This window comes from Caretta caretta, chromosome 3 (assembly GCF_965140235.1).
Source record: "Caretta caretta isolate rCarCar2 chromosome 3, rCarCar1.hap1, whole genome shotgun sequence".
NCBI lineage: Eukaryota > Metazoa > Chordata > Testudines > Cheloniidae > Caretta > Caretta caretta.
Window position 1 is genome coordinate 210,260,602 of NC_134208.1, and position 26,347 is coordinate 210,286,948.

The following is a 26,347-nucleotide window of genomic DNA, read 5'->3' on the forward strand; positions in this document are numbered from 1 at the left end:
GGCCAAAGATCGGAACAAAGAACAGCCCTCACTGCCAAAACACTGAAGATGTATAGATGTCAGTGCCCTCAATGAAACCAGACATGCTGATGAGTCCCATCTTGAGGAGGTGGGAGCAGGCTACACCTACTACTGGATTGGCAAGGCTAAACGTGAACCAAGATATTGGGGGGTAGAGGTCGCCATATGGTCCGACATTGCCTGCAAGCTTGACTCACACTCCGAGGGATGCCACACCAGGACAAACTCATTGTCCTTGGCGATTTTAATGCTTTTGTGGGAGCCAATTCTAATATGTGGAGCAGGGTGTTTAGGCCACCTGGATTCCTACTGTATAATAAGAGGGGCACAAATAATCCACACCACGTCTTCTGGTTGCTCCCCCCAACCTTGCTGCATCCTCATGTCGGTCTTGGTTGGCCTGAGTTTCAGCCCCCTGGCACCTATCCCTGCCCTATTGTCATCCACATGTCGGGTGAGGCATTTGCCAGCACTGGCTGACTTGGGTGAGGTGGAGCTGTAGGTCCTGATCCTGGCTGAGAGGGAAACAGAGTCAGGGAGAGGTGAAGCGACTGACCCAAGGTCAGAGAGCCAGGTTGGTGGGGGAATCAGGAAGAGACCCAGTCCAGCACCCAGTCGCTATTCCATGCAAAGCCAGCTCCAGCAAAGTCCCTGGAGCTCTGCCGATTCACACCAGCTGAGGATCTGGCTCCAAATCTTTACATGACAGAAGCATATCAATTCCATCGCCGTCTGACAAACAAACCATCGGAAGCCTGTGGAAACAGTCAGGTCATCCGAAACACATTATCTGGATCCTGAATGCATCTGGCTTCCCAGAATGAATAATAAAGAGCTCAGCTTAGATCACTTGCAGTTTTACGTGGTGTCCTGCTGTTTGACTAAGGAAACATGATGGAATTTAACTGAGCACAAATTTCTCAACCTGGTGATATTAAAAGAAAATATTTACTGAGTCAACAGACAATTTTTCTGTAATGGACAGAAATTAAAAAAAGCAAAGTGCCTAGCTCACGTGAAGTCTATCTGTTGTACTATTGCGATGTATTATACTTTATCAGCAATACCTCAGAACGTAAGACTCCTCGCAGACACCTAATCTCTGACTCACAAGAACACACAAGCGCTCCAATCTAGCGTAACATTGTCTGCGTCCTGTTGAAAAAGTAGCTGGCTTCCTGCATTGGGACAGTGCCTTGACAGGAGTGCAGGGAGGGGAGGGATAGCTCAGGGGTTTGAGCATTGGCCTGCTAAACCCAGGAGTGTGAGGTCAATCCTTGACAGGGCCATTTAGGGATCTGGGGCAAAAATTGAGGATTGGTCCTGCTTTGAGCAGGGGTTGGACTAGATGACCTCCTGAGGTCCCTTCCAACCCTGAGAATCTATGACAGAATTAGAGATGAGCAAATAATTAAACCAATTGTTTGTGCACATTCTTAAGTAAAATATTCATGAAGTATGGATTTGAGTATTGAAGAATTATTTGCCTGGCAGGGCTAATAAAGCAAAAAATATTTAGCAAATGTCACAAAATACAAATGATTTCAATGAATATTATTCAGCCAGCTCCCCACGGGACCCTCTATTCACTGATGAACAAGCAGCCAGCTAGAATGTGAGTCGATAGCTCATCGACGGGGCGTCACTTTCAGAACTCCACGCATGCAACTCTGTGCTCCAGTCCCATCCCAGCAGTTTGTGTGTGTCCGATTCCTCACCCTGCATGCGGCCTCCCATGCTGTGTGCTGCCCTGTCTGAACGCGTCTCCTGCAATGGCGGACCAGTGTGGCTGTCACTCACTCATCACCCCTACACATCCGGGGTCAAATTTTCAAAATTACTCCAGGCCTGATTTCCCAGGACTCAGCACCCATGAGCAGCCAGGTTTCATTTGTGCTCAGTTCCCATTTCAGCACCTATATAAAGGCCAGGTTTTCTCTTGGGCTCAGTATCCCAGGTTCCCGCAGTGTGCTGACCCCTGGGGAGAATCTAGCCTCTTAGAGTGTGCCTGGACTAAGCTAAAAGTTACTGGTTCTGTGGATGAAGGGAAAGCAGTGGATATATTGTTTCTTGACTTTAGCAAAGCTTTTGACACAGTGTCCCACAGTATTCTTGTCAGCAAGTTAAGGAAGTATGGGCTGGATGAATGCACTATAAGGTGGGTAGAAAGCTGGCTAGATTGTCGGGCTCAACGGGTAGTGATCAATGGCTCCATGTCTGGTTGGCAGCCGGTATCAAGTGGAGTGCCCCAAGGGTCGGTCCTGGGGCCGGTTTTGTTCAATATCTTCATAAATGATCTGGAGGATGGTGTGGATTGCACTCTCAGCAAATTTGCGGATGATACTAAACTGGGAGGAGTGGTAGATACGCTGGAGGGGAGGGATAGGATACAGAAGGACCTAGACAAATTGGAGGATTGGGCCAAAAGAAATCTGATGAGGTTCAATAAGGATAAGTGCAGGGTCCTGCACTTAGGACGGAAGAACCCAATGCACAGCTACAGACTAGGGACCGAATGGCTAGGCAGCAGTTCTGCGGAAAAGGACCTAGGGGTGACAGTGGACGAGAAGCTGGATATGAGTCAGCAGTGTGCCCTTGTTGCCAAGAAGGCCAATGGCATTTTGGGATGTATAAGTAGGGGCATAGCGAGCAGATCGAGGGACGTGATCGTTCCCCTCTATTCGACATTGGTGAGGCCTCATCTGGAGTACTGTGTCCAGTTTTGGCCCCCACACTACAAGAAGGATGTGGATAAATTGGAGAGAGTCCAGCGAAGGGCAACAAAAATGATTAGGGGTCTGGAACACATGACTTATGAGGAGAGGCTGAGGGAGCTGGGATTGTTTAGCCTGCAGAAGAGAAGAATGAGGGGGGATTTGATAGCTGCTTTCAACTACCTGAAAGGGGGTTCCAAAGAGGATGGCTCTAGACTGTTCTCAATGGTAGCAGATGACAGAACGAGGAGTAATGGTCTCAAGTTGCAGTGGGGGAGGTTTAGATTGGATATTAGGAAAAACTTTTTCACTAAGAGGGTGGTGAAACACTGGAATGCGTTGCCTAGGGAGGTGGTAGAATCTCCTTCCTTAGAGGTTTTTAAGGTCAGGCTTGACAAAGCCCTGGCTGGGATGATTTAACTGGGAATTGGTCCTGCTTCGAGCAGGGGGTTGGACTAGATGACCTTCTGGGGTCCCTTCCAACCCTGATATTCTATGATTCTATGAAAAGGGGAGGCGATCGCTAACACATTTTAACTAACAGGGAGGGTTTAAAATGTGTGAGTTGGCTGGGTGAAGAGAGGCAGCATTTCTCCGTCTCTCTATAACACAGTAGCTCTTGACCACCGTGTCCAATCAATTCCAGAATTTCAGGTAAATGTTCTAGGTATCCATGAGCAGAATGCTTTTGATTTTGGTGAAAACCAGGAGATCCAGAAAAGCCTACATAGAATGCAGGGCCTGTAGCAGCTTAATAGGCTGCTCTCTCTCCTGGGCTACACCAGCGACCCTCTAGTTAAAACATATTCACAGATTTTGAAAAAACCCACCTTTTACTCTATTCTTGATTGACTCTTCCAAACCTGTGGGGACCCCTTTGAGGTTGCCTGGCTTGACAAAAGGAAGCCATTTGAAAGGTATTTACATCTGTAAGGAGCTTCTGTCTTTGAGGCAATGATTGTCAGACTACTCTGTGACCTGATGCATTGAGTTACTTAGGCATGGTCTGCACACTACAGACTCAGGGGTATCCACACACTTGTGCAACGCAGTTATATCAGCTGAAGTCCTGGTGTAGACAGTGCTATGCCAACGGGAGGGCTTTTCCCATCCCCACGGCTACTGCCTTTCGGGGAGGTGGAGTACCTCTGCTGATGGGAGAAGTTTCCCGTTGCCTGCACTAAGCACAGCAGCTGCAGCGCTGTATGTGTAAACAAGCCCGTATCCTGACAGATGCTAAGTGTAACCACTGGTCTTTTAATGCCTTGAAGGAAGGTCACTGAGGACTGGTTCAAAACTCTGTGAAGTCAAAGGGAAGCTTTCACCAGTTACACCTGAGTCATTAGTGCAACTCATTAGGGCATTGGGAGTGGGTCCTTTAGAGAGACACTTTATCCCTTACCATGGACAGATGGGGGCATGTCAGACATGATCTTCTGCTAATGCATTTATTAGGTTCAGCATCACTTTTGCTACCGATGTATTAAAATCAGTGTAGGATTCCCTGCAGTGCCCCTATACGAGGTTTCCAAGTGATGCAACTAGCATGGGGAATTTAAACACATGCCCACGCGTCCAAGTGACTAGGAGCTGGCATATTCAGTGACTACTGTTCAAGCTTGACTCCTCCGCTGTCAAACAAATGAAATGGGGGGGAGGATGTTTACAACCTTTTTATCATTTTTTTGCAGGGAGAGCAGTGCCTATCAATTTGTCTCCAGTGAGGTATTCTCTGCCTGTATGCAGCAAGCAGAGGGGAAGGGTCTGTTTAATTCTCTTATTTTTATCCTGTGAAATAATGTTATATTCTAGAACCTTACCAGGCTGCTAATCCTGACTAGCTGTAATAAAAGGAAGATAATTATTAGCAATTGGAGCACTCCTGATTCGACACTCCTGGCTTACCATTTGAATGCTAATGGATCTCCACCACAGAAGAGTTCCACCCCTGTGGCGCAGTTTGTTAAACCTTATCGTGTGGAAAGAAACCTTGGGAATGGGCTTTTTTTATGTGCCACCAAAATGCGTCAAGGCAGCCAATATTGCAATCAGTTTCTTTGATTCCAAAATAAAGGGTCACAACCAGCTAATGTGACTTTAGAATCCATCATAGTAGTTCACTTTCATGTGAAATAATACTTTTTCTATTAGTGTGGCAATAAGAGATTTCGGGAACACAAAGCACAAGGGTAATCCATTAAGGGAAAAGGTAGTGCATATTAATAAAACATGGCAGAAAGAGATTGTATGGAACCATTGGAAATATACAAGTCTTTGGTTGGTTCGTTATCCTTTCTTCCCAGTGATAAGAACAAAAGTGGAAATATTTAAGATGTATTTGAAGAAAGCTCTGGTTTTCATGGAGGAATTCTCCTCTTCCTTGGGAGGCCATGGGGCTTTTAGTTAATGAGTGAATCTTCACTGTGATCCCAAGGCTTTCTATAGAAAGGAAGAATGAGACAGTGATTAAGATACTGGCTACCAATGCAGAAGATCTGGGTCTCTAGTTCTGCTAAAGACTTCCCTTGTGACCTTGGGCCATGCGACCCCACTTAGCTGCCTGGTTCTTCATTGCTCTGTGGCCCCTTTGTGCCAGCTAGGCTGCTGCAAAGGGTCTCCAAGCAGACATAACCCCTGGTGGATACTGCCATGCTGAGGGCTGTAGTACATCTCGCTAGCTCTCCACCTGCTTTGCATCACCTCTGCAGGAGGGACTAGAGGGGGTCATGCCAGGGCAGACCTGCATCTTGGCCATTGTGTGCTCCTTCAAGAGATCACTGAAGCAGGGGTGCAAGAGCAGCAGGGATGAACTGGGCCCATCTCTCTCTCTCTCTCTCTCTGACAGTTCCCCATCTGTAAGGCAGCGATTAGAACAATTCCTTGTTGGTCTGGTCCATTTTGACTATAAGATCCTCAGAGCGGCAGCTCGTCTTTTAGGTGTGTGCCACACCTACGCCAGTGGAGCCTGGATCACTGCTGGGGCTACAGCGATACAAATAAAACAGAATCTTACAACAACTGCAGTGTCTCATAACGGCATGGATCAGTGGCAGAGCTGCATGAGGCCAGAAACACAGCTGACTGCTAGCACACGTATGAAGAGGGGTGGGCATTATACGTGTGTCTTCCATAGCGAGGCAGCCGACTGCTTTGTTGCTCTGATATTACCGACGGAATCCTGAACCATACAGAGCTGTCCTTGATCTGCTCCTGGTTGCCGAGTGAGGTAGCTGTTAGAGTCTTGTCCGCTTGGGGTATGTCCCCGCTGTAGATAAAAGGTGTAGTGTTAACCTGGGTTAGCCAACCCGCATTTGCTAACTAAGCAGAGAAGGCATAGCAACTTGGCTTTTAACTCCATCTGGCTCCTCTACAGTCTTTAGCTCAAAGTGCTAATCTGAGTTATAACTTGTGTCCTCGTGGCTATTTTAATCCGAGTTAGTTCGGGGGGGGGGGGGTTAATACAGGTTTTTTTGGCAGTGTGGCCATTCCCTTGGTGTTGGCTGCGTATCAAAGGACACATTTTAAGGCGCTCTCTGAGGGAAAGGATACATATGTGCGAGCCCATCTACACATCTGCTGGGTCATCCAGACTGCATATGCTCTGTCATGGTAGCACTTCCTTGTGGTTGTACTGAAGCTGTGATGGTGTGTTTGATTGTACCACAGGGTGCCCAGGAGACCTGGAACACTGTTCTCTACCCTGGCTGTCCACCTGTAGTTGGGGCTGTCTGTAATGGAGGAATGCCCAGCAGCAGGAGCTGTTATAGGTAGAGAGCAGTAGGCCTGGGCAGCTCTGGGAAATGTAGTTTAGGAGGCGGGTGGCCATTTTGTTTGTGTTTGTAATGGCTTACAGTAGAGAAGGATGGTTGTTAGAATGATTTTGGGTAGGGTGAGTTGCTGCTCTGCTCTTTGAATGAAGAGGGAACTTTTAATTCCTTGGCCAGGCGAATATCGGCCATCTCCTGCTAGCAAAGGGCTGAGCTGAACAGCCAAGGGAGGCTTTAGCCAGCAAAGTTCAGGCATGGATAGAGGGGACCTGGGACAAGCAGAAGCCTGGCTCTAGCTGAGAGCATTGGCCTATAAGGCCCTGATCCTGCCAGTGGCGTAGCTAGGAGAGGAAATTTGGGTAGGCCCCGACTTTCGGGTGGCCGGGCAATGACAGACGGTGCTCGCTCAGCTTCTCCCCCAACACCCTGTTCCTAGCCCCAGTGCCCCCAGACACAGGGCTCCCCCTGCCGAGCTGGGCACGCCCATGGGGTGGCTCAGAACATGGCCAGGCAGGCTGCCGGAGCGTGGCTTTCTGATGGGCGGGCTCAAAGCTCCATCCTGCACCTCAGGTGCCCGAGGGACGCTCCGGGCTGCTGTGACACCATCCCACCCCTGCTCACAGCTGGGTGGGCCTGCATGCTAAGTGGGAGGGGGGCTGCAGCCATGGCTACACCCCTGGATCGTGCAGACTCACGGGGGCGAGTCCTGTACACAAAATGACACACAGGCCCCAGTCTTGGCAGGCTTGGGGCCTGCTAGGCTCATTCTGTGATGCACTTGGGGCTCCTTGACGGGGGTTGCAATGGTTTGCGATTTGTATTTTGCTAAATATAAACGCTTTTACAGAGGCCATCCCCGGTTCCTTACCGAGCTGTGCGTCCTTCACACCCAGCTGTGCCAGAACTGCCGTTCACCCGGCACCCTTCTGCAGCTGTTGAGCAGGTTCCAGCCTCCCCCGGGGAAGAGGCTGTTGCATCGGCCTCCCTTTTAGAAGTGAACGTTCCAGTTCTTCAGGGATCTCTCTTGGACTCTGATCATTCATTGTATGCAGACCCTCCCTCCGTCCATACAGAGCCCCTGGCAGGAGAGGGGCTTGGCCAGCTCCCTGCTTGCAACAGATCAGGTTTTGGGACTTCAGCTGGAGAGCCGACGCTCTGGTGTGTTCCGGCTGAGGACATAAAGTTCTGGCTTTTCCTGAAGTCATGCCGAGTGCTCTGACGCATAGAAGACATAGATCTTTCCTGCCAGGGTGTAGACAGCTTAATGCAAGGCTAAGGCTCCTCTGTCGAAGCAAGTCTCAGAGGAGGAATACAAATGAATCTTGTGTTCTTTGTTCCAGGTCAGCTGGTGAATTTTATTCAGTGTAAAAATGAAAAGGTCTGAAGTGAGATTCCTCTGTTGAATGAGAGGTTGAGTCAAGCGGTGACCCGAGGATCTAATCACTTAACTTTGGAGCTGTGCATGTATTCACTGGCATTTAGTGACTGTTTAGACTCTCTCCGCTGGAGGCGCATGTGGAATGGAGTGTTGCCTTTTCGCATTTAGACAAGCTATTTATTCTGAATTTGTTTGTCGCTGATTCTTGCTCTGGGCTGGGTAACCTGGATCACTGTTGCTCTGTGGGGGGAGCTCCTAGGTCCGGTCTCAAAGGTCACGTCCCTTTAGCAATCTCCAAATCTCACATACCTATTGAGTTACTGGTTACGGGACCGACTGTCACCGCCCGTAGAAATGCCCATCAGAGAGGTGACCTGGGGCGGGGATTGTCTCCAATTTCCCCCCCAAAAACATTGCATGGTGGGAAGGCGAGAAAAGGGATGGAGTTGCCCCTTCCCAGGGGAGCAAATAGCAATTCCATGGGTCCCCAAAACCACCCTTGAAGCAGCTGTGGCCCTTAGGCAGCCTGTGGGCCCCCTGTGAGTTCCCATGGTAACCAGCTGCACCACCAGGGACTCCGTGAGATGCTGCCCCCAGAATTCATGAGGTGGGTGGGCTCCCAGGTGCGCGAGGGGGCTGCAGATAAGACAGTGTCGCTTGAGGAGCTGCACTCATCAGTGTTTCCCACTGGGTTAATTTTCTGCTGGATTCCCCTGAAGAGCTGAGGGGCAGTGAGATTTGCGGCAGTCCCCGCCTGTCCCCAGGCCATCCCGGCCCTAGCCATGGATCACTGACCCATAGAAGTTTGTTGGCTTGAAAGCACGGGGGGTAAACTACAATGGACACACCTGAAAAAGCAGGAAGAGAGTAATAGTGCTAACGATCTTTGGCTCAGTTCTCGCTGTAAAGATAGGCAAGAACACCAAGTAGACGCATGTACTGGAGAACCAGCATGTAAGACTAACATACCGCAGTTGCGGGGAGTGCTGGACTTACTCTTTCCGAAACAAAGTGAAGAACTTTAAAGTGCTGGACTCCGTTTTTTAAACTCTGTGGCAGAACATCTCGAGCCCTTTGAAAGAAGAAGAGGGAAGTTGGCAGGTAGACGATGTAAAGGGAAACTGGCTTGATTTGAGTTGAATATTTTCAAAGAAGTAGAATGGCAAACCCTCCTTCAGCTGTGCAATCATTTCCTAATGTACGAACACCAATGCTGGGGATTCGGATTCGGAATAGGGTCGTTATTTTATCATTTCCTTTCTTAGAATTCATCCTTTGTTATTTGCTTGACAAATGCAAAGCAGGGGGAGTTATCCCAAAAGAAAAACTAGAAATCCAAGATGAATGCACAGACTGAATGTATCCTGGAAATGTGTCTGATTAGTCTGATTTGTATAAGATCTGTGGACACGACTTCCGTGAAAAGCTACATAATGAGGGGAAAAATCTGGTTCGTTGGAAGCCAGGTGTGCACTTGGAAAAGTATCCTAACTATGCCAGTCTTACAGCACAATGTGTCTATCCGAGTTGGAGATCCGAGGGCCTGCACAGCCCCCGGTGTATGTCTGCAGGGCCCAGGCTGCACGTGTATTGCAAGGACCGCAGCAATCACTCAGAAGAAGAATATTGATCACAAGAATAGCAAAGCCCGCCAGGCTGCTGTTACAAATTTTACAGTCAGCCAAGCAAGAAACAATCAGAAGTGCCACTTCCATACAGCGGAGCCAACAGGGTGTGTTTAGAAAGATGGAAAGATTTGCCAGAGTTGCGAGGGGTCACGTTACTGGGTATCTGACTGGGCTGGGTGTGGGAAGCGGGAATCCACTCACCTCAAGCAGGCAGGGATCTGGAGCCTTGTGCAGGGAGGAAGGACGGCACAGCTGAGGCATGGCTCAAAATCAGGGCAGATCCTCAGATGGTGCCAATTGCCAGAGCGCCTCTGACATCAGAAGCTGAGGATCTGCCAGCTCCCCTGAACCGTAGCTCTCCGCTTTAGTTCCCCCTGTGTACAGTGGAGGTAATGAAACTTACCTGCTTCTCAGGAGTGCTTTGTGTGTGAGTGAGTTAATTGTGGCACAGCACTTTGAGAACATAAAGCTCGATATAAATGCTGAGAAGAATTAGGGGTCTCTTCCTGCTGACAGGACTTGGAATAAGTTGGCCAGGAAAGCGGAGATTTTTTGAAGCAAGAATTCCCAGCCACCACAAGGCTGATGTGGCTTTTTGTCAGTCAGTTTGAACTAGCGAGGCTGTGGATGGGGCATGGGACCCAAATGGCAGAGAGGCGCCCAGCTGCCGTTGACTTTCTAGGGGAACTGGGCACGTCACTGCCATTTGTGCTTTTGAAAATCCCCCCTGTAAATCACCTCTAGATTGATCGATTAATCAGATGACCTTTACACAGTCCCTTCTCCAACGACTAAAATGGAAATACAAAGCAGTGCAATGGAACTGGACCTGCAGTTAACATCCATTGGCAACGTACTTGGAATTCATATGGCTGCATCTTACCTATGGGCTGTGTGTGTAGGTGCATGCATCTGCCATTAGCACTTCATTCACGCATCTGATCCTTAAGGGACAAACTCTACTCCAAGCTGAGGGAAGAGTCCTGATCACTTACCCATGAAGTGGGCTGTAGCTCACGAAAGCTCATGCTCAAATAAATTGGTTAGTCTCGAAGGTGCCACAAGTCCTCCTGTTCTTTCTGCGAATACAGACTAACACGGCTGTTCCTCTGAAACCTGTCACTTACCCACAGGCAGCCAACACTTGGATGCATTTGTCTGACAAGGAAACAAGTTGTCTTCATTGTCGGGCTGAGTTCTCGTTCTTTCAAGTGCTTTAAAATGAACTGGTGCTGATGCTGTGCGTGTCTAACAACATCTCCCTGCATTCTGCTAGTTCTGCGCTATTGCGCCCGGGATTCCCATTACGAGTCGCTTGTTTTCGGTGTGTCAGGAACTCACCTGGGCTTTCTAGTTTTTATCTTCCCTTGAATACAGATTAAAATGTCGCAGGCCCCACTCTGCTGAGACCGAGACAGAACTGAGCCGCCCTGTGCCACATCTCCAGAGTCCAAAAGAAATGTGGATACCTCCGTTAAATGATGGATAAAGCCTGGATGTTTTGAAATCTTTTTACTGGTTGTCCCAACTCTGGGAAAGCGCCCCCTTCTGGACACCCGGCTGCTGTGTATGAGTCCCACCACACTGGGCTCATGCGCTCAGAAGCTTCCCTGGTTCTGAGACGGTTGCAGTACTGGCTCCTCCTTCGGCCTCTCTAACACTTCCCTGGCACGGGCTCTGTCTGTTACCCCTTTATGGAAATTGAACCCGATGGCCTGGCTGCCCTAGACCCCCCAGACTTCACAGTAGCTTAAGCATTTAGTTTACATTTTGCCTCTTCAGGGACGCGTGGTAGCTGAAACGCATGCCACAAGCTTTCCAAAGGTTTCCGAACACAATTACTGTTTATTGAGCTGGCACAAGAAATGCAATAACTCACCTCTTTGCCATCCCTGCCTCAGTTTCCTCACCACTCTGGGTGTGCTTTGGGATTTGGGCAGAGTTAGAATTGCCACTGCTGATGCACAAAAAAATGGGACATCCAGGATGATCCTGAGCCCACAAAACTGGCCAGTGGGCAGTGTGCACCGAGCACCCTTATGGATTTCCCAGGACTGCTACCTGGGAAAACCTGGACGAACACTTGGTGGCATCCCTAGTCAGAGGCCTCGGGGGGTCTAGGATGCCCCTCCTGCACACAGCTTCTCTTCTGAACCATGAAGCCCTTCTCTCTCCTGCAGCCAGCTTCTTACTTCCTCAGCTGTCCCTGTAGTCCCCTCTGCTACGAAAGCCTGCTCCTCTCTCTCGCCCCAAACAGCCTTCGTCTTTTTAAACACCTGCTGTGTCACCTCTGTCCCTTTGTTCTCCTGTCTGGATATTTTCCATTATGGTTAACAGAGGGAGTGGGAGACTCGTGTGATTCATGGTGGGGATTTTGTCAGCCCATGAATGACGCGCTACACATGGAGGCAGTCAATGCATCACATTCATAGATTCCCCAAATCGTTCCCCTCTGCAGAGGAGGGAGGAAGACTCCTCCAGTCCTGAGGTTGGTGCAACAGCCACCCAGTGCAATCTGGCACAGAGGACACCTTTCCCTCCGGCTCCCCAGGGACCTTCCAGCACATTGCCAGCTGCTCAGGCCGTGGCAGGGGGCAGGACGTAGGGTTTAACTGCTAACTGTGATGGATGCGTTTCTGGGGTTAAAAGCCAGCATCGCAGAAGAGGCATTTGTGAGCAATGTGGGTGTGATGTATGATGCATATGATTTTTAACTTGCAGCTACAGAGATGTAATATTTATCTTCCTCAAGCCCATAGACCCGCAGCCCAGAGAGACGATTAATATGTTTTGTAGACTCTCTGGTGGAAATGCCGGAGCAGTTCCTTGAACAGTCTCTTGACACAACAAGACATTCATTTTGGTAGCTGAGCAAAATCGGAATTTTCCCATAGCTTTTCCACAGCTTTGCAGAAAATACCTTGCAACCACCGTAGCGTCTAGAGGGAGTACGTGGTTAAATGCTGTCCTTCCAGCCACACTGCCCTCAACTTGGAGTCCTTCCAGCTGTGTCCACAGCCTGCTCCGGGACCTGTCCAGTACTGTACAGCTACTCTCAAGCCCATGCGGTCACCCGGGAAATCCAAGGCACGTGAGTCAGAGTCCTGTTATGGGTTGCTTGAATGTAAGGACAATCGAGAATCGGTGGAGGGCCAGGCTCCGAACTCTTTGCAATGGTGCCCAGTCCAATGAGTGAAGAACTATCCCCAACTCATAATTCTTTCAGTGTTCTGTGCCGGTCACATCTTTTATTTATCAAACCTGCTGGCTCTGCTGCTGCAGCACCTGCAGCCTAAAGATGGAGTTAAACTGGCTTAGCACTCACCTGGGTGCCAACCCCCATCTTGCCATGCAAGAGGAAAGGAGGAAACTGAGGGAAGTCTGACATGATTCTCTCTCCGTCTTGGCTGCGGATCAGTATGGGACTTCGGCCTGTGCCTAATTTTAAGCACAAGAGCGCTGCTCACATTCTTAAAACTGGGCTCCTGCCTACATACCTTCCTCAGTCTGAGACTTTGTTAACTGTGCTTAAATGAGCACTGAGATCCTTGCAGAGGCATTGGGCTGTATCTGATTACCCGGGGAGCTGGGCCAGGTTACACCAGCTTAGGAGCCAGTCTGAGTGGCTTGGGAAGAATTGCACTTGCGCTCTGTGTTGTTTTAGCCCAAGTGGCTCAGCAGAGGCCCGATCATGCTATTTTCATAGTTATGATTTTCAATCCTGTAGCCCCTGCATGGATGGACGAAGTCACTTGTTAGTGTAACCTAACATGGGGCAGTTTTTACTTTTACCTGTAAAATGCAATTTTCTTCATTCGTGGCTGGGAGGTACAAACACTGTGGGCTAGATCCTCAGCTGGTATAAAATAGTGTCGTTCCAGGGACTTCAGTTGAACTACCCCAATTGATACCCCCTGGGGATCTGGCCCATTGACTCCAGTGGAGTTACAGTGGTTTACACCAGCTGAGAATCTGGCCCAGTTTTTCACCAATGCAGTGCTGTGAAAGCTTTTATACATTTGACCATAATGAGGGTTCTGCGAAAAGGGAGATTAGATTTTTTGCGATGACATTGGCTCCCATTCTCATGGCCAGTGGAAATTTTCAAGGGTGGGGAGCGATATTCTATCTCTGAATCCTGTCTCTGTTGTAGTTTATCATGGTGTGAATGTGCTTTTCTATCCCTCTTTGATGCTTGGCTGTGGAACTAGATAGATCTGCAGCACAGTGGCCATAAAGCCTGCCAGGTAAGGAAGTTACTTGTTTTCACTTTAAGCTACTAGTGTCGGAGGTAGAGTATACGAGAACAGTAACAAATGGTTCAGTCACTGTGTCTTCATTTAGAAGCCTTGGCCTGTGTTAGATTTAATTCCTTCTTCCCTTACAGCTTAAAGCAGAGATGATGTCTGATCCATTCAGCTTCTTTCCTGTGCTGACACCTCAAGAGGGGTACCTGCAGCTGGCTCCCTCTCCCGGATTCTGTGGGTTGATCTGTGCTGACACTGGCATAGGTTAGAGCAGCCAGCAGAGAGAAACAAGCTTCCCATTCCACTTGTGCCTCAGCAGCAAGGCAAAAGGGAGCAGAGTTAGACAGAGAACGTGCCCATTTACCTTCCCCCGGGGCTCATCGGCTAAAATTGCACAGCCATGACATAGATTTCTTCAAATCAGGGCTGCCTCTACTAAATGTAGCACTTCTGGCTAACTGAGGCTGAAATGAAGATGTATACCAATTAACAGGCTTCTCTTTATTTTCATAGTGGATTTAACATGTCCTCCTGAATCCTGGCAGTCAGACACTACCAGGTGGTTCTGACCTTAGAACCAGATGTTTGTATCACTTCTGTGTATATTTATAATTTTTTTTAGTAAGCTGAACTGCATGATATTTGTGAAAGGGCTTTGTGATGCCGTAGCTAAAAGTTACGTTCTGATTCACACTTAGGGGGGAGTTGAACCTGATCATCTTATGGGGAAAACCCAATCAGTGTATCTGTCCCAAAGTTTCAGCACATAGTCTGGGTAAAGCTGGAATTTGGGAGAAGTTTCAAGAAAATTCACAAGTTTCCAAATTCTAATCCATCAAAAATTGGCCCCAATCGCCTTCTGCATTTCATGACTTTTTGGGCTCCTAGTTTAAAAGCTACAAAGTATCATTTGTATACAGTGAGAGTTTGGAGCTGGGGAGCTGTTGTTGTTAAGTTTTAAAAAGGAGAGGGGGAGGATGTTGCTAATCGTGAGCGAGCTCTTCTAAGAGCGGCTGTGGAACCTCCCCTAGTCATTCCTGCACCAGGCCCATAACTTCTGTTTGAGCTGGAGCTTATCTTTGAGAAAGATACCCCATCTTCATTAAACCATGCCCACTGGTGGAGAATCCTCCACATCCCAGGTAACTTGTTCCAATGGTTAATTACCGGACTATTAAAAATGCGTCATTTCTAATCTGAATTTGTCTGGCTTCGGCTTCCAGCCACAGGATCTCGCTATGCCTTTTTCTGCTAGATTAAAGAGCCATCAACTATTGGTCATCTCTGCCCCATGTAGGTACTTGGTCAAATCACCTCTTTGCCTTTTCTTGGATAAGTGAAATAGATGAGCTCTTTTAGTCTCTTGCTATACGGCAGTTTTCGCGGACCTCAGGTCATTCTCCTAGCTCTCTTCTGAACCCTTTCCAACATCTCTGATCTGGTATGGCAGTTTCTAACAGGATCCAGCACAAAGAGGGAACACAACAGTATATGAATGACTGCCTGATAAAGGGAACATACGTCACCTACAGAGAAAGAGAGACTGAAGTTGAGGTGTACAGGGCAAAAGAATTTCCCTGTGAGTTGAAAAGTGACCTGCTTGAAAGCGAACGATCACTCGTGAAGCTGCAGGCAATGTGATTCGAGCAACGATCATGCCAAGTGTGAGTTCAGATCTTGTCTGCTCACCCTGCCATATGATGCAATCATTATTTTTAACTGAACACCAAAATCATCCGGAAATTAAAAGGTGACAGTGGAGAGCTGTAAACCGAGGACAGTGTGGACAAGAAAATAACGCGCTCTGCCTATGCTTTCTAGTGCCTGAGCTTACCCTAGCAAGAGAAGTCTTTCTTCAAGATGGCTTTTCTCACCCAGAGTTTTCCAGCAAGATGGATGTCATCCCCGTCCCCTTGGTCAGGATCTCCTCCAGAAGCCCAAAGTGCTGGTCCCTTTGTTGTTCTCACTGAAAGAGAGAACTTGGGGTTCTTTGTCCCGTTCTTTTATAGTCCAGTGAACCTTTGAAATGGATTCTTCCGAAGGTTCCCCCTCACAGTAAAGTTTTATTCAAGCTGTGAGGAAGGTGAGGTGGAGTCTGGCAGTGAAGGAAGCTCCCTGATGTTCCCTCCTCCGTGCCCCATCCCCTGCTTGCTAAATGCAAATTGTTCTTTCTCCTGCAATCTCCTCCCCTTGATAGCTTGATGGCCCTGTTTACTGCTTGTATATAAATTGAGGTAAACCCACACTACTTGGTTAGGACAGACCAGTTTTACCTTTTTGCCTTGGCAGGGCTGTCTGGTCTGGAACGTGTGCTAGTGACATCCTATGGGGGCATTCGTAACCTTACATATCATATTGCTATCATATGGCACCATGATATGATTGGCGAGTTATTAGTTTTCAAATGATACATCATCAGGCATATTCTGTACAAAGATTATTACAGGGGTGTGAAGGGCTACCGAGGGCAGATCTGAGCACGGCAGTTGGGGCATTCCAGACAGATTTCCCAAGGGAGTATGGACCGGAGCCAGAGCCCATTAAATTCAGTAGGAGTTTTTTTAATTCCCTTCAGTGAGTTTTGGATCAGGCCATTTGTTAAGACTGCTGCAGATAGGCAGGGCATGCAGGGGGTGGAGGGGTGGAGAGAGAAAAGAAGTTGAAGCTATCACAGTCCCCTAAGGAAGGAATGACCATCTCTGAAGCTTTCTGTAGGAATAAAGTGTAACGTGTAAATGGAAACTCCTCTTGCTATGGGTCAGCTCCAAATTCCATTGAATGGAAAGACTCCCAGGTCCATATCCTCAAAGGTATTTAGGCACCTAACTCACATTGGTTTAAGTTTAGGTTACGCACCTGAATACCTTTGGGGATCTGAGCTCGGGATCAGGTCCTATGGCTAAGCCTTAAGAGTGACTAGTACATTCGTGTAGTGAACCTGAGACCCTTCAACAGGCCCTGCCTTTCAGGCAGGCCTGTTTGGCCGTAGCCCATGCTGGGCTAACGGGAGACCCCTGAAATCACTCGTCGCTTTGGAAACTTTTGGCCTGTGTGTTCAGCCAGATTCCCAGAGCTGGGGAAATACCGTGTGCTGCTCAGGAAGTCAGCAGCAGCTTCTCCTGAGTGGCAGCGGAGGAGGGGTTAATCTCATCATGGCCGCTGTTTATTTGTCACTCTTTCCCAAGAATTATCCTCCTCCACCGCCGGCCCACCCCGATTCCTGCTAACGTATTGTTTAGGGTTGTTTTCGCTTTCATAAGCCATTATGCTCAAGAAGAATTAGGCTGATAAATCAGAAGAGACAGTTCTCCTAATAGAGTCACTACGTAATGGCCAGCAGCCTTTCTGGCTTCCGGGATTGTCATTCGGCTGCTCGAAATTGCTTTGGGGAGCAAGATGGTAAAAAGACAAATACCAGCGTAGCGGGAACCGGTTCGAAAGCTAAAGATGGGCAGAGGATTGACAAAACCAGACTGACTGTGCACCAAGAAATATAATGAAAGCATTCATGATGCCCCTTCCTCCCACCCACTGATATATTGTAGTTAACTGACAAGAGTAAGTCTGCCAGTGACCATATGAAGCCCACAGAGTGACAGAAGCCATTTGGGAGGCTGGGTGGCGTAGTGGATAGTGTTGGGCCTCTGGAGACCTGGGTTCTATTCCCAGCTCTGCCACTGGTCTGATGAGTCACCTCACTGCGCTGTGCCTTAGTTTCCCCATCTGCGTAATGGGGATAACAACACTGACCTCATTTGTAAAGCACTTTGAGATCCATTGACGAAAAGCACTAGATAAATGGTAGCTATTGTTATGAATCAGCCCTGTGATATTATTCCTTTTCTAACTATTTACTGACCTGGATCAGGGACTGGGGTTTTTTGTTCCATGGTTGCACAGTGTCTAGCGTCTCATTCTTTACGCTGCTCTTAAGTGGTAGGGCAGGATAAATAATAGTGTGATCATCACTAGACTTGGAAGGATTTGATTTTTATTGGTAAATGTTAATTTCACCAAACACCGACCAAAAAATATTTCCATCGCTAATCATTGAAATGTACAGACAGGCACAGTAAGCAAAATGCTGTTTGCAAATGTATTAGAGTTTGATTTAAGGAGATTTACTTTGTATATTTTGACACGTGATGATGACAATTTGTGTTTTAACAGTTATAAAGCTTTCACTTTTTGACTCTCAGCATCTCCTGTCATTAAATAATTGTCTCCCCGCCCCCAAGTAATTTCCCACAACTGTGAACATTTAAATAGATAAAAATAGAAAAAAATGCTTAAAAATAACCATTGATATTGTCTGTCAAAATTTTTTTTAAATCAAAATTGAATTCTACTAATAAATATACTGTTAACATTCTGCATGTGAGGACAGCCCATGCATGGCACCATTTCATATCCAGGGTTCCCAGGAGTAAGGTAATTTTAAAATACAAACTAATGGTTGACTGGGGTCACAACCCAGCAAAGCGCTTAAGCACATGTGTAATGTTAAGCACACAAGTAATGCCACTGCGGTCAATGAGGCAAAGTCCCACATCATCACAGGTCTCTAGGAGTCTACTCCCATGGCTTTGAGGATCTTGGCCTACGTGTGTCACTGGCATGGGGTGGACATGGGTAGTACTCCAAACAGGGAAAGGATGCTGTTTGAGACATTGGTTTTCATTGTTAGCAAATGGAATTGCAGTAACCAAAGGAGAGCTTTTCAACCTTGCAGTTTCCCATCCAGCATCCTTGTCATGTAGCTTTCTAGGGCAGACAGGGGAAGAATTCAACGGACTGGTTTCAGTGGGATGGTTCCCATCAGCTTCAGCCAGCTTTGGACTGTGTGTATGAGCCATTGAGTCAGCTAGGGAACGAGACGTCTGAGCATACTCCATGCCTTCCCCGCCACTGTCAGGGTGGGGATCAAGGTGAGGTTCATCCTGTAAGTCCCTGGGGGTGGGGATCAAGTTCTAAATACAGCTTTGTGCAGCCAAACCAAGGGAGAAGCACCCATATGCCCCTGAATGTATAAATGGCCCCAGTTCCGCAAAGCACCTAAGCGTAGGAGCAGTAACCTTGGTGGTTAGTGGGAACACCCAAAGCCTCTAGCTGCAAACCTGCTGCCCCTCAGCAGCATGGCTCTGGCTCTTGTCCCCAAACCATGTGGAGTGACTGTCTGCAGCAGCTTTGGCCAGGTTGGCGAGAATGTTTGTCTGGCAGCTGGCAGCGAGCGTGGGAAGCAGGAAGAGCATCGGGTATTTGAAGGCCATCCGAGAGGAGCCAGTTGTGATTTCCACGTTTCGGTAGATTTTTGGGTTCCCAGCTCTTAAACTCCCCCTCAGACACTGCATGTGGAAATGGAGAAATGGCCTCAGGGCGAGTCCCATAAAATGTTCCATTTGATGCCCACAAATCCTTCCCCCACCCCCATACCTTACATGTCTCCAGTGTGGATATTCACTGTGGAATGGTACAACTCACTTGTAAGAGAGATGGGGGGCGGGTAACCTTCTTTCTGTTTTACCCACTAATTATGGTAATCATTTATGGTAATCATTTGCCAGTAATAAAATACATTCTGGTGGTTGGGCTAAACAGCGATACGGAAATGAAAACATTCAGGCTGGTTTGCCTTGCTTCGTTAAGGGCGAGGCCAAAGTGAAAGCCAAAAAAGGCCCCCTTTGAAAATGAGATTTGATCTCCTAAATTAGTTAGGTGCTGTGATGTGACCACAGTAGCACCCAGATATCTTGCAAAATCTGGGCCTATCTCCATTACATTCCACGCAGAAGCTGTTGCTGATTTATGAATAGTAAGATTTGTCTCGGTATTGTAGGAGTGTGTCCACTTCATTTTCAGGGTCGATAAATACAGTTTTTGTCGGTTTATCTTGCAGACGAACAAAGCAGTGGCTAAGGGAGACTTCCACCAAGCAAGCTCCAGCTCCCGGCGAGCACTCTTCTTGGCCGTGCTGTCAATCACGATTGGAACTGGCATCTATGTGGGGGTTGCTGTGGCTCTGATCGCCTACCTGTCCAAGAACAACCACTTGTGAGGCTCAGGAGAGAGGAAGAACCACCCGTGCAGCTCTCTGCAGTGCACAAAACCACAGCAGCTTGGACTGCAATTTTCCAAGGCACCCATGAGACACACGTGCTGGTGTTGGATACTGGAAAGACAGGAAAGTGTGTTGATGGTTTATGATGCACCAGTCCTGCATCTTTTCATCCTCCAACTCTTCTCTGTTTTACACAATACTGTGTTTACAAGAATCTAGCTCCTGCTGGTGACCTAGAACTTTGCCCCCGCCCCTGGTTTGCCCCGGCTTGCTCGTTAATACGTTAGTCCACACTGCACTGAACTCTGCAGGAGCACACTCAGCCACTGGTTCTTAGAGGAGCGAGCCCTCAAAGGGGAAGTTTTTCTTTGGACAGTAGGACGCGTTTGCTGAAGGGTGAGATTGAGGCCTCAGCATAGAACAGTGTTGCCTAATCTTCTTGCATTCAGTAGGCTGCCGTAAGAGGAAAAAAGAGAAAACGATTTTCCTTTCCTGCTTTTGTTTCATTTTCAAATGAAACTAATGGGGCGAGGCCGTGCATAGCGACAGCTAAGCACGAACACGCTCAGTGCACGGAACATGAGGTTCGTCTAGCATGGGCTCTGTTGTCAAATTAATCCTTCACGTCAGTCATGCTGCATGGGTGACGCTCCTGAGCCACGTACCGCAGTCAGGCAGCCTCCGCCTCCCTGCGGGGATGATGCAGCAGCTAAAGACGAGCAGCCCTTGGAAATATGTCCTGGGCACGCAGGGGACTAACAAAGGGAGAGAACACTTTGTAGCCCACCCTGGAGCAGACTCAGACAGAGAACAGCAAAGGAGGACACTCAAATTCCTACATCATGGCACCCCAGCTCATTCGTAGAAATCATTTTCTCACTGTGCTGTCCTGCCAGACAGCTGGACGGGTACACGGGAAAGGAACTAAGTGTTCTCCTCGTTTCACAAGAGGCTTATTTGCTTTCTGACACCCCACCACCTTTTCCTTTTCAAATCTCGCATTCCTTTCCAGAGCGTGGGTTCATTGGCGAGAGATCTGTACATAATAATGTCGGAACATGGATCATTGCAAATGGCTGTTTTAATATTCACTCATTGGGGTTCTGTCAGCACCATTTATTTATCGAAGAAGGCCCGTGAGGATCATTTGTTCCAATTCTGTATTTCTTGTCTGGTTTCTCCCTTTGTTTTGGGAGGGAGGGGAGTTGGGGAGGAGTACAACCCCGTTCAGGACTAGTTTTCAGCTAGTTCTACAGTTCATTAAAACACGCAGCATTCAGCAGCTAGGGTAAGTGCTGGAGCTTTCTTTGGACAGCTGCAGCTGTCAGTGCCCTGTAATGTGCAGGGGTAGCAGCCCAGGCTCTCTCAAGCCAGAGTTCATGCAATCAGGGAAGAAGATCTGATTCTGCACTGTAGATGGTGAAAGCCAAGATAATGCTCCCACTGCACCAGGCCCGAGGTGTAAAGCAGTGTCTTCCTCGTAAGAGCGGGGCAAAAAACAAAAGTGAGAGTGCAAGATAAACGCACAGCCGTTTAGACTGTAGCTTCATTTCACCCTGACCACATGGATTTTTCGAGTGTGCGGCAACACACACCCTAATGTGTAGGTGCAAAACCTTAACAGCACCACCACTGCGTGCTGGAAGGGACCGGGTGTGGCCCCTCTTGGGCAGGAAGGGTAGTTAGCAAGGGCAAGGTCAGGGGAAGAGGGGCCGAAAGCTGAAGTGGGAACAAGTGAGACTTGGCTTACACCTGGCCAAGCGAATGGCGTGACGGTGATGGAGCCCGGGCTTGGGCTCTCCCCCATGAGCACTGCGCTGACATACACTCCAGGTGTAGCGTTGGGGGCGAGTCCCTTCCATACGGGTGTCCCCTGGGTGCTACGTGGTCCGTGAGCCAGCGTTAGCCCAGCACACCCATTAACGCTCCGCAAAGCGCTAAGGCGGGAGGGGATGCACGCCCCCAGCTCCGGCCCTACGTTCAGCTCAGGATTCGTAGCACTGGCCCATCCGTACGCGGGGCCCCACTTGCTCCGCCAGCTCGGAGCACCCCAACACTGGGGATGTTCGCCTCGGGATGGCAATTTTTGACCCACCCGGTGGTGGGTTTTTCAGCTGTGTGGCTCCTTGGTTCCCCTGGGCAGACAAAAGGGGCAGTGCTGGGGTTTGGCTTTGGAGTCAGCCTTGGTGATAAAGCCTCTTGCTGACATTTTACGCACAGGCAGTGATGGGGGGCAAGGCCCCCCCATCCCCCCAAACTACAGTGAGCCCGACCCAGGCAGCAGGAGGCTCGTGCTGGTGGCCGAACACCCTTTCTGCAAGGGGGGGGCTGCAGCCGCTACACCCACAGGCTCTAGCAACCCCCCCACACACCCTCCCGCACCCCTGCCCCCGCCCCATGCCCAGCAGCTGCAGCTATCTCCACGCAAGCTGTGCTCCCGTGTCCTGGGCAGCGAGTCCTTCGGGACCAGTGCCCCCTTGGGGGCTCCCGTGAGGCGGCTGCCACCCCCTGGGAGGGATGGAGAGGCAGAGACGCTCTAGTGATGGCCACAAGGAGAGAGGACTGGAGAGGTGTCACCCTAGCGATGACATCATCCCTGTAAGGGGGGGCTATAGAGCGCGTCTCACCTGCCCCCCCCAGGCACTGTGGGGGTAGGGATGGGGGGAGCATTATTGCAGCTATTGGGGGGGTCATCTCTAGGTTATGGGGGGGCAATAGGGGGCAGCCCCCCCATATGGTTGGGCAGGAACTTGGGCTGGGGGGATCATCCTCAGGTTAGGGTAGGGGAAAGGGACTGGTGGGGAGGCATCACGCTTGGCTAAGAGGGAACAGTGTGGGGGGGAACATTCCCCTCCCCCAATGGGGCAGGGACTGGTGGGGTGTCACCTCCCCCCCCAATGGGGGCACAGGAGATTCTCTCCCAGTAGCAGGACAGGAGGGGGTGGAAGAGATGGGGTGGTGGTCCAGCAGGAGAGCTCTCAGGTCTGCACCACCTCCCTGCTGCCTAGCAGGGGGAATCCCCCCATGGGGCAGGCTGGTGGGGGAGTCACACATTGGGGTCCTACCCCTTTCCTGGTGACCAAAGTGGGGTTTGCCACGTTTGTCCAGAGGGGGAGGGGTCTGTTGGTCCCTCCCTGGTGTGGAAGGAGGTGGTCTCCTCAGGGGAATCCCCATGGGGGCCATACGTGTGTGTTGTAGGGAAAGGCTGTTGATCCCTCCCTTGGGAGGGGGTGTCAGTGTATCTCTGGGATAGATGGCCCTTTGCCCCAAGAATCACAGCGACATTCCGGTTACTCCTGATCTCAAAGGACTGGTCCCTTACCCCTAGCCAAGTGCACGTTATGTCTCACACCAAACACAATGCTTCCAGCCAGACCTCTTGCAAACTGGAGATTTATTGAAAAGGAAAGCTATAGTACAATCCTATAGTAAACGATGTGAAGATGTATTAAATAGGAACAGGAAATGAGAGAGTTATTTACTAGGTTAAAGCAAGCAAACAGACACATGAATGAGTTACAGTCCTAGGATTCAAAAGGTAATATCAGCTTCTATAATCAGCAAGGGCTAGTTGATCTTCAGGGCTAATCCAGGCTAAGCAGCTGGGGATCTCTTGCTTATGCCTAGAAACATCTTCCCGTCCCCCTGCACCCACACTCCACACATAGTCCAAGAGATATAGACATGCTTAGTTCATTTTGTCTGGGGGTTTTAATCCCCCTCCTACCACATGCTCTGAGCTGCAAATTGAGTTGATGGAAGGAGTGCACTTCCCCGCCTCTTCATCACAGGGTGGGGCGCAGAACAGCAGTGAGAGTCTTTTGTTGCTGGTTTATCAAGCCAGATGTGGGGATTTTCCAGTTGTAAGATCCACCCAGAGCTCGTGTGACATCGAAGGGTCTCCAATTTTGGCAGTGCGTCACACGAAATAACTCTTCTGTGTGGCTGATTCATGCGGTCCCAGAGGCTCGCAATACACCTGCTCAGATATTACACGACCGTATGGAACAGCTATTGCAAGTCAAATTAACCCAGGCAGCACTAAACAAGCATTCGGTAGAGGCTGGTCACTACTCACTTCCTATCATCCTAATACCCACCCTAGCACTATTAACTCTTAGGGGAGCTGGCCAGACTCCAGCTATGCATCTGTCCATGTCCAGCTGGGACCTAGGGACCTTGCCGTGAGCTGGCACCTGGTCTGTCAGCATCACACAGGGAATGGAAGTTCTTCTCAAAAACAGTAATGGGGTTATGTGAAAGACACCACAGGATAGGGCATCTGCAGGATCTCATAGCAGAAGCCACTACCATTTGAGCAAGAAAAACAGCCCTTAGCACATTCATAGAATCATAGAATATCAGGGTTGGAAGGGACCTCAGGAGGTCATCTAGTCCAACCCCCTGCTCAAAGCAGGACCAACACCAACTAAATCATCCCAGCCAGGGCTTGTCAAGCCTGACCTTAAAAACGTCAAAGGAAGGAGATTCCACCACCTCCCTAGGTAACGCATTCCAGTGTTTCATCACCCTCCTAGTGAAATAGTGTTTCTTAATATCCAACCTAAACCTCCCCCACTGCAACTTGAGACCATTACTCCTTGTCCTGTCATCTGCTACCACTGAGAACAGTCTAGATCCATCCTCTTTGGAACCCCCTTTCAGGTAGTTGAAGGCTGCTACCAAATCCCCCCTCACTCTTCTCTTCTGCAGACTAAACAATCCCAGTTCCCTCAGCCTCTCCTCGTAAATCGTGTGCCCCAGCCCCCTGATAATTTTTGTTGCCCTCCGATGGACTCTCTCCAATTTGCCCACATCCTTTCTGTAGTGGCGGGCCCAAAACTGGACGCAGTACTCTAGATGTGGCCTCACCCATACCAAATAGAGGGAAATAATCACTTCCCTCTATCTGCTGGCAGTGCTCCTACTAATGCAGTCCAATATGCCGTCAGTCTTCTTGGCAACAAGGGCACACTGCTGACTCACATCCAGCTTCTCATCCACTGCAATCCCCAGGTCCTTTTCTGCAGAACTGCTGCTTAGTCAGTCGGTCCCCAGCCTGTAGCAGTGCATGGGATTCTTCCATCCTAAGTGCAGGATTCTGCACTTCTCCTTGTTGAACCTCATCAGATTTCTTTTGGCCCAATCCTCCAATTTGTCAAGGTCACTCTAGACCCTATCCCTACCCTCCAATGTATGTACCTCACCCCCCAGCTTAATGTCATACTCAAACTTGCTGAGGGGGCAATCCATCCCATCATCCAGATCATTAATGAAGATGTTGAACAAAACCGGCCCCAGGACCGACCCCTGGGGCACTCCGCTAGATACTAGCTGCCAACTAGACACTGAGCCGTTGATCACTACCCAGTGAGCCCAATGATCTAGCCAGCTTTATATCCACCTTATAGTCCACTCATCCAATCCATAGCTTTTTTAACTTGCTGGCAAGAATACTGTGGGAGACCATATCAAAAGCTTTGCTAAAGTCAAGATATATCACATCCACCGCTTTCCCCATAGCCACAGAGCCATTTATCTCATCAGAGAAGGCAATCAGGTTGGTCAGGTATGACTTGCCCTTGGTGAATCCATGTTGACTGTTCCTGATTACCTTCCTCTCCTCCAAATGCTTCTAAATGGATTCCTTGAGGACCTGCTCCAGGATTTTTCTGGGGACTGAGGTGCGGCTGACTGGTGTGTAGTTCCCTGGGTTCTCCTTCTCTTTTTTTAAAGATGGGGACTATATTTGCCTTTTTCCAATTGTCTGGGACTGCCTCTGATCGCCACGAGTTTTCAAAGCTAATGGCCAATGGCTCTGCAATCACATCAGCCAACTCCCTCAGCACCCTCGGATGCATTAGACCTAGCTCCATGGACTTGTGTGTGTCCAGCTTTTCTAAATAGTCCTTAACCTGTTCTTGCACCACTGAGGGCTGCTCACCTCCTCCCCATACTGTGCTGCCCAGTGCAGCAGTCTGGGAGCTGACTTTGTCTGTGAAGATCAAGGCAAAAAAAGCATTGAGTACTTCAGCTTTTTCCACATCATCTATCACTAGGTTGCCTCCCCATTCATTAAGGGTCCCACACTTTCCCTGACCTTTTTCTTGTTGCTAACATACCTGTAGAAACCCTTCTTGTTACCCTTCACATCCCTTGGTAGCTGCAACTCCAGGTGTGATTTGGCCTTCCTGATTACACCCCTGCATGCTCGAGCAATATTTTTATACTCCTCCCGAGTCATCTGTCCAAGTTTCCGCTTCTTACAAGCTTCCTTTTTGTGTTTAAGCTCACCAAAGATTTCTCTGTTAAGCCAAGCTGGTTGCCTGCCATATTTGCTATTCTTTCTGCACATCAGGATGGTTTGTTTCTGTGTCCTCAATAAGATTTCTTTAAAATACAGCCCGTTCTCCTGGACTCCTTTCCCCCTCACATTCATGCCCCTATATACATAGCCTACCACTACAGTGGGACAAAGCCATATTCTGTTAGCCTGGGTCATACATGCAGAGAGCGAGTTGTGAATAGCTTCAT

General features: G+C 48.9%; 1 protein-coding gene across 7 annotated transcripts in view; it reads left to right on the top strand.

The window, feature by feature from the left end:
- SYNDIG1 (synapse differentiation inducing 1) overlaps nt 1–21,095 on the top strand; it is a 92,032-nt gene extending 70,937 nt beyond the window's left edge. For all 7 annotated transcript variants that reach the window (XM_048842283.2, XM_075127320.1, XM_048842284.2 and 4 more), the window contains exon 4: nt 19,652–21,095. In XM_048842283.2, coding sequence (XP_048698240.1) covers nt 19,652–19,810 — 159 coding nt within the window. In that variant the 3' untranslated portion in view covers nt 19,811–21,095. The remainder of the gene's footprint in view (nt 1–19,651) is intronic.
- The last annotated feature ends 5,252 nt before the right edge of the window (nt 21,096–26,347 follow it).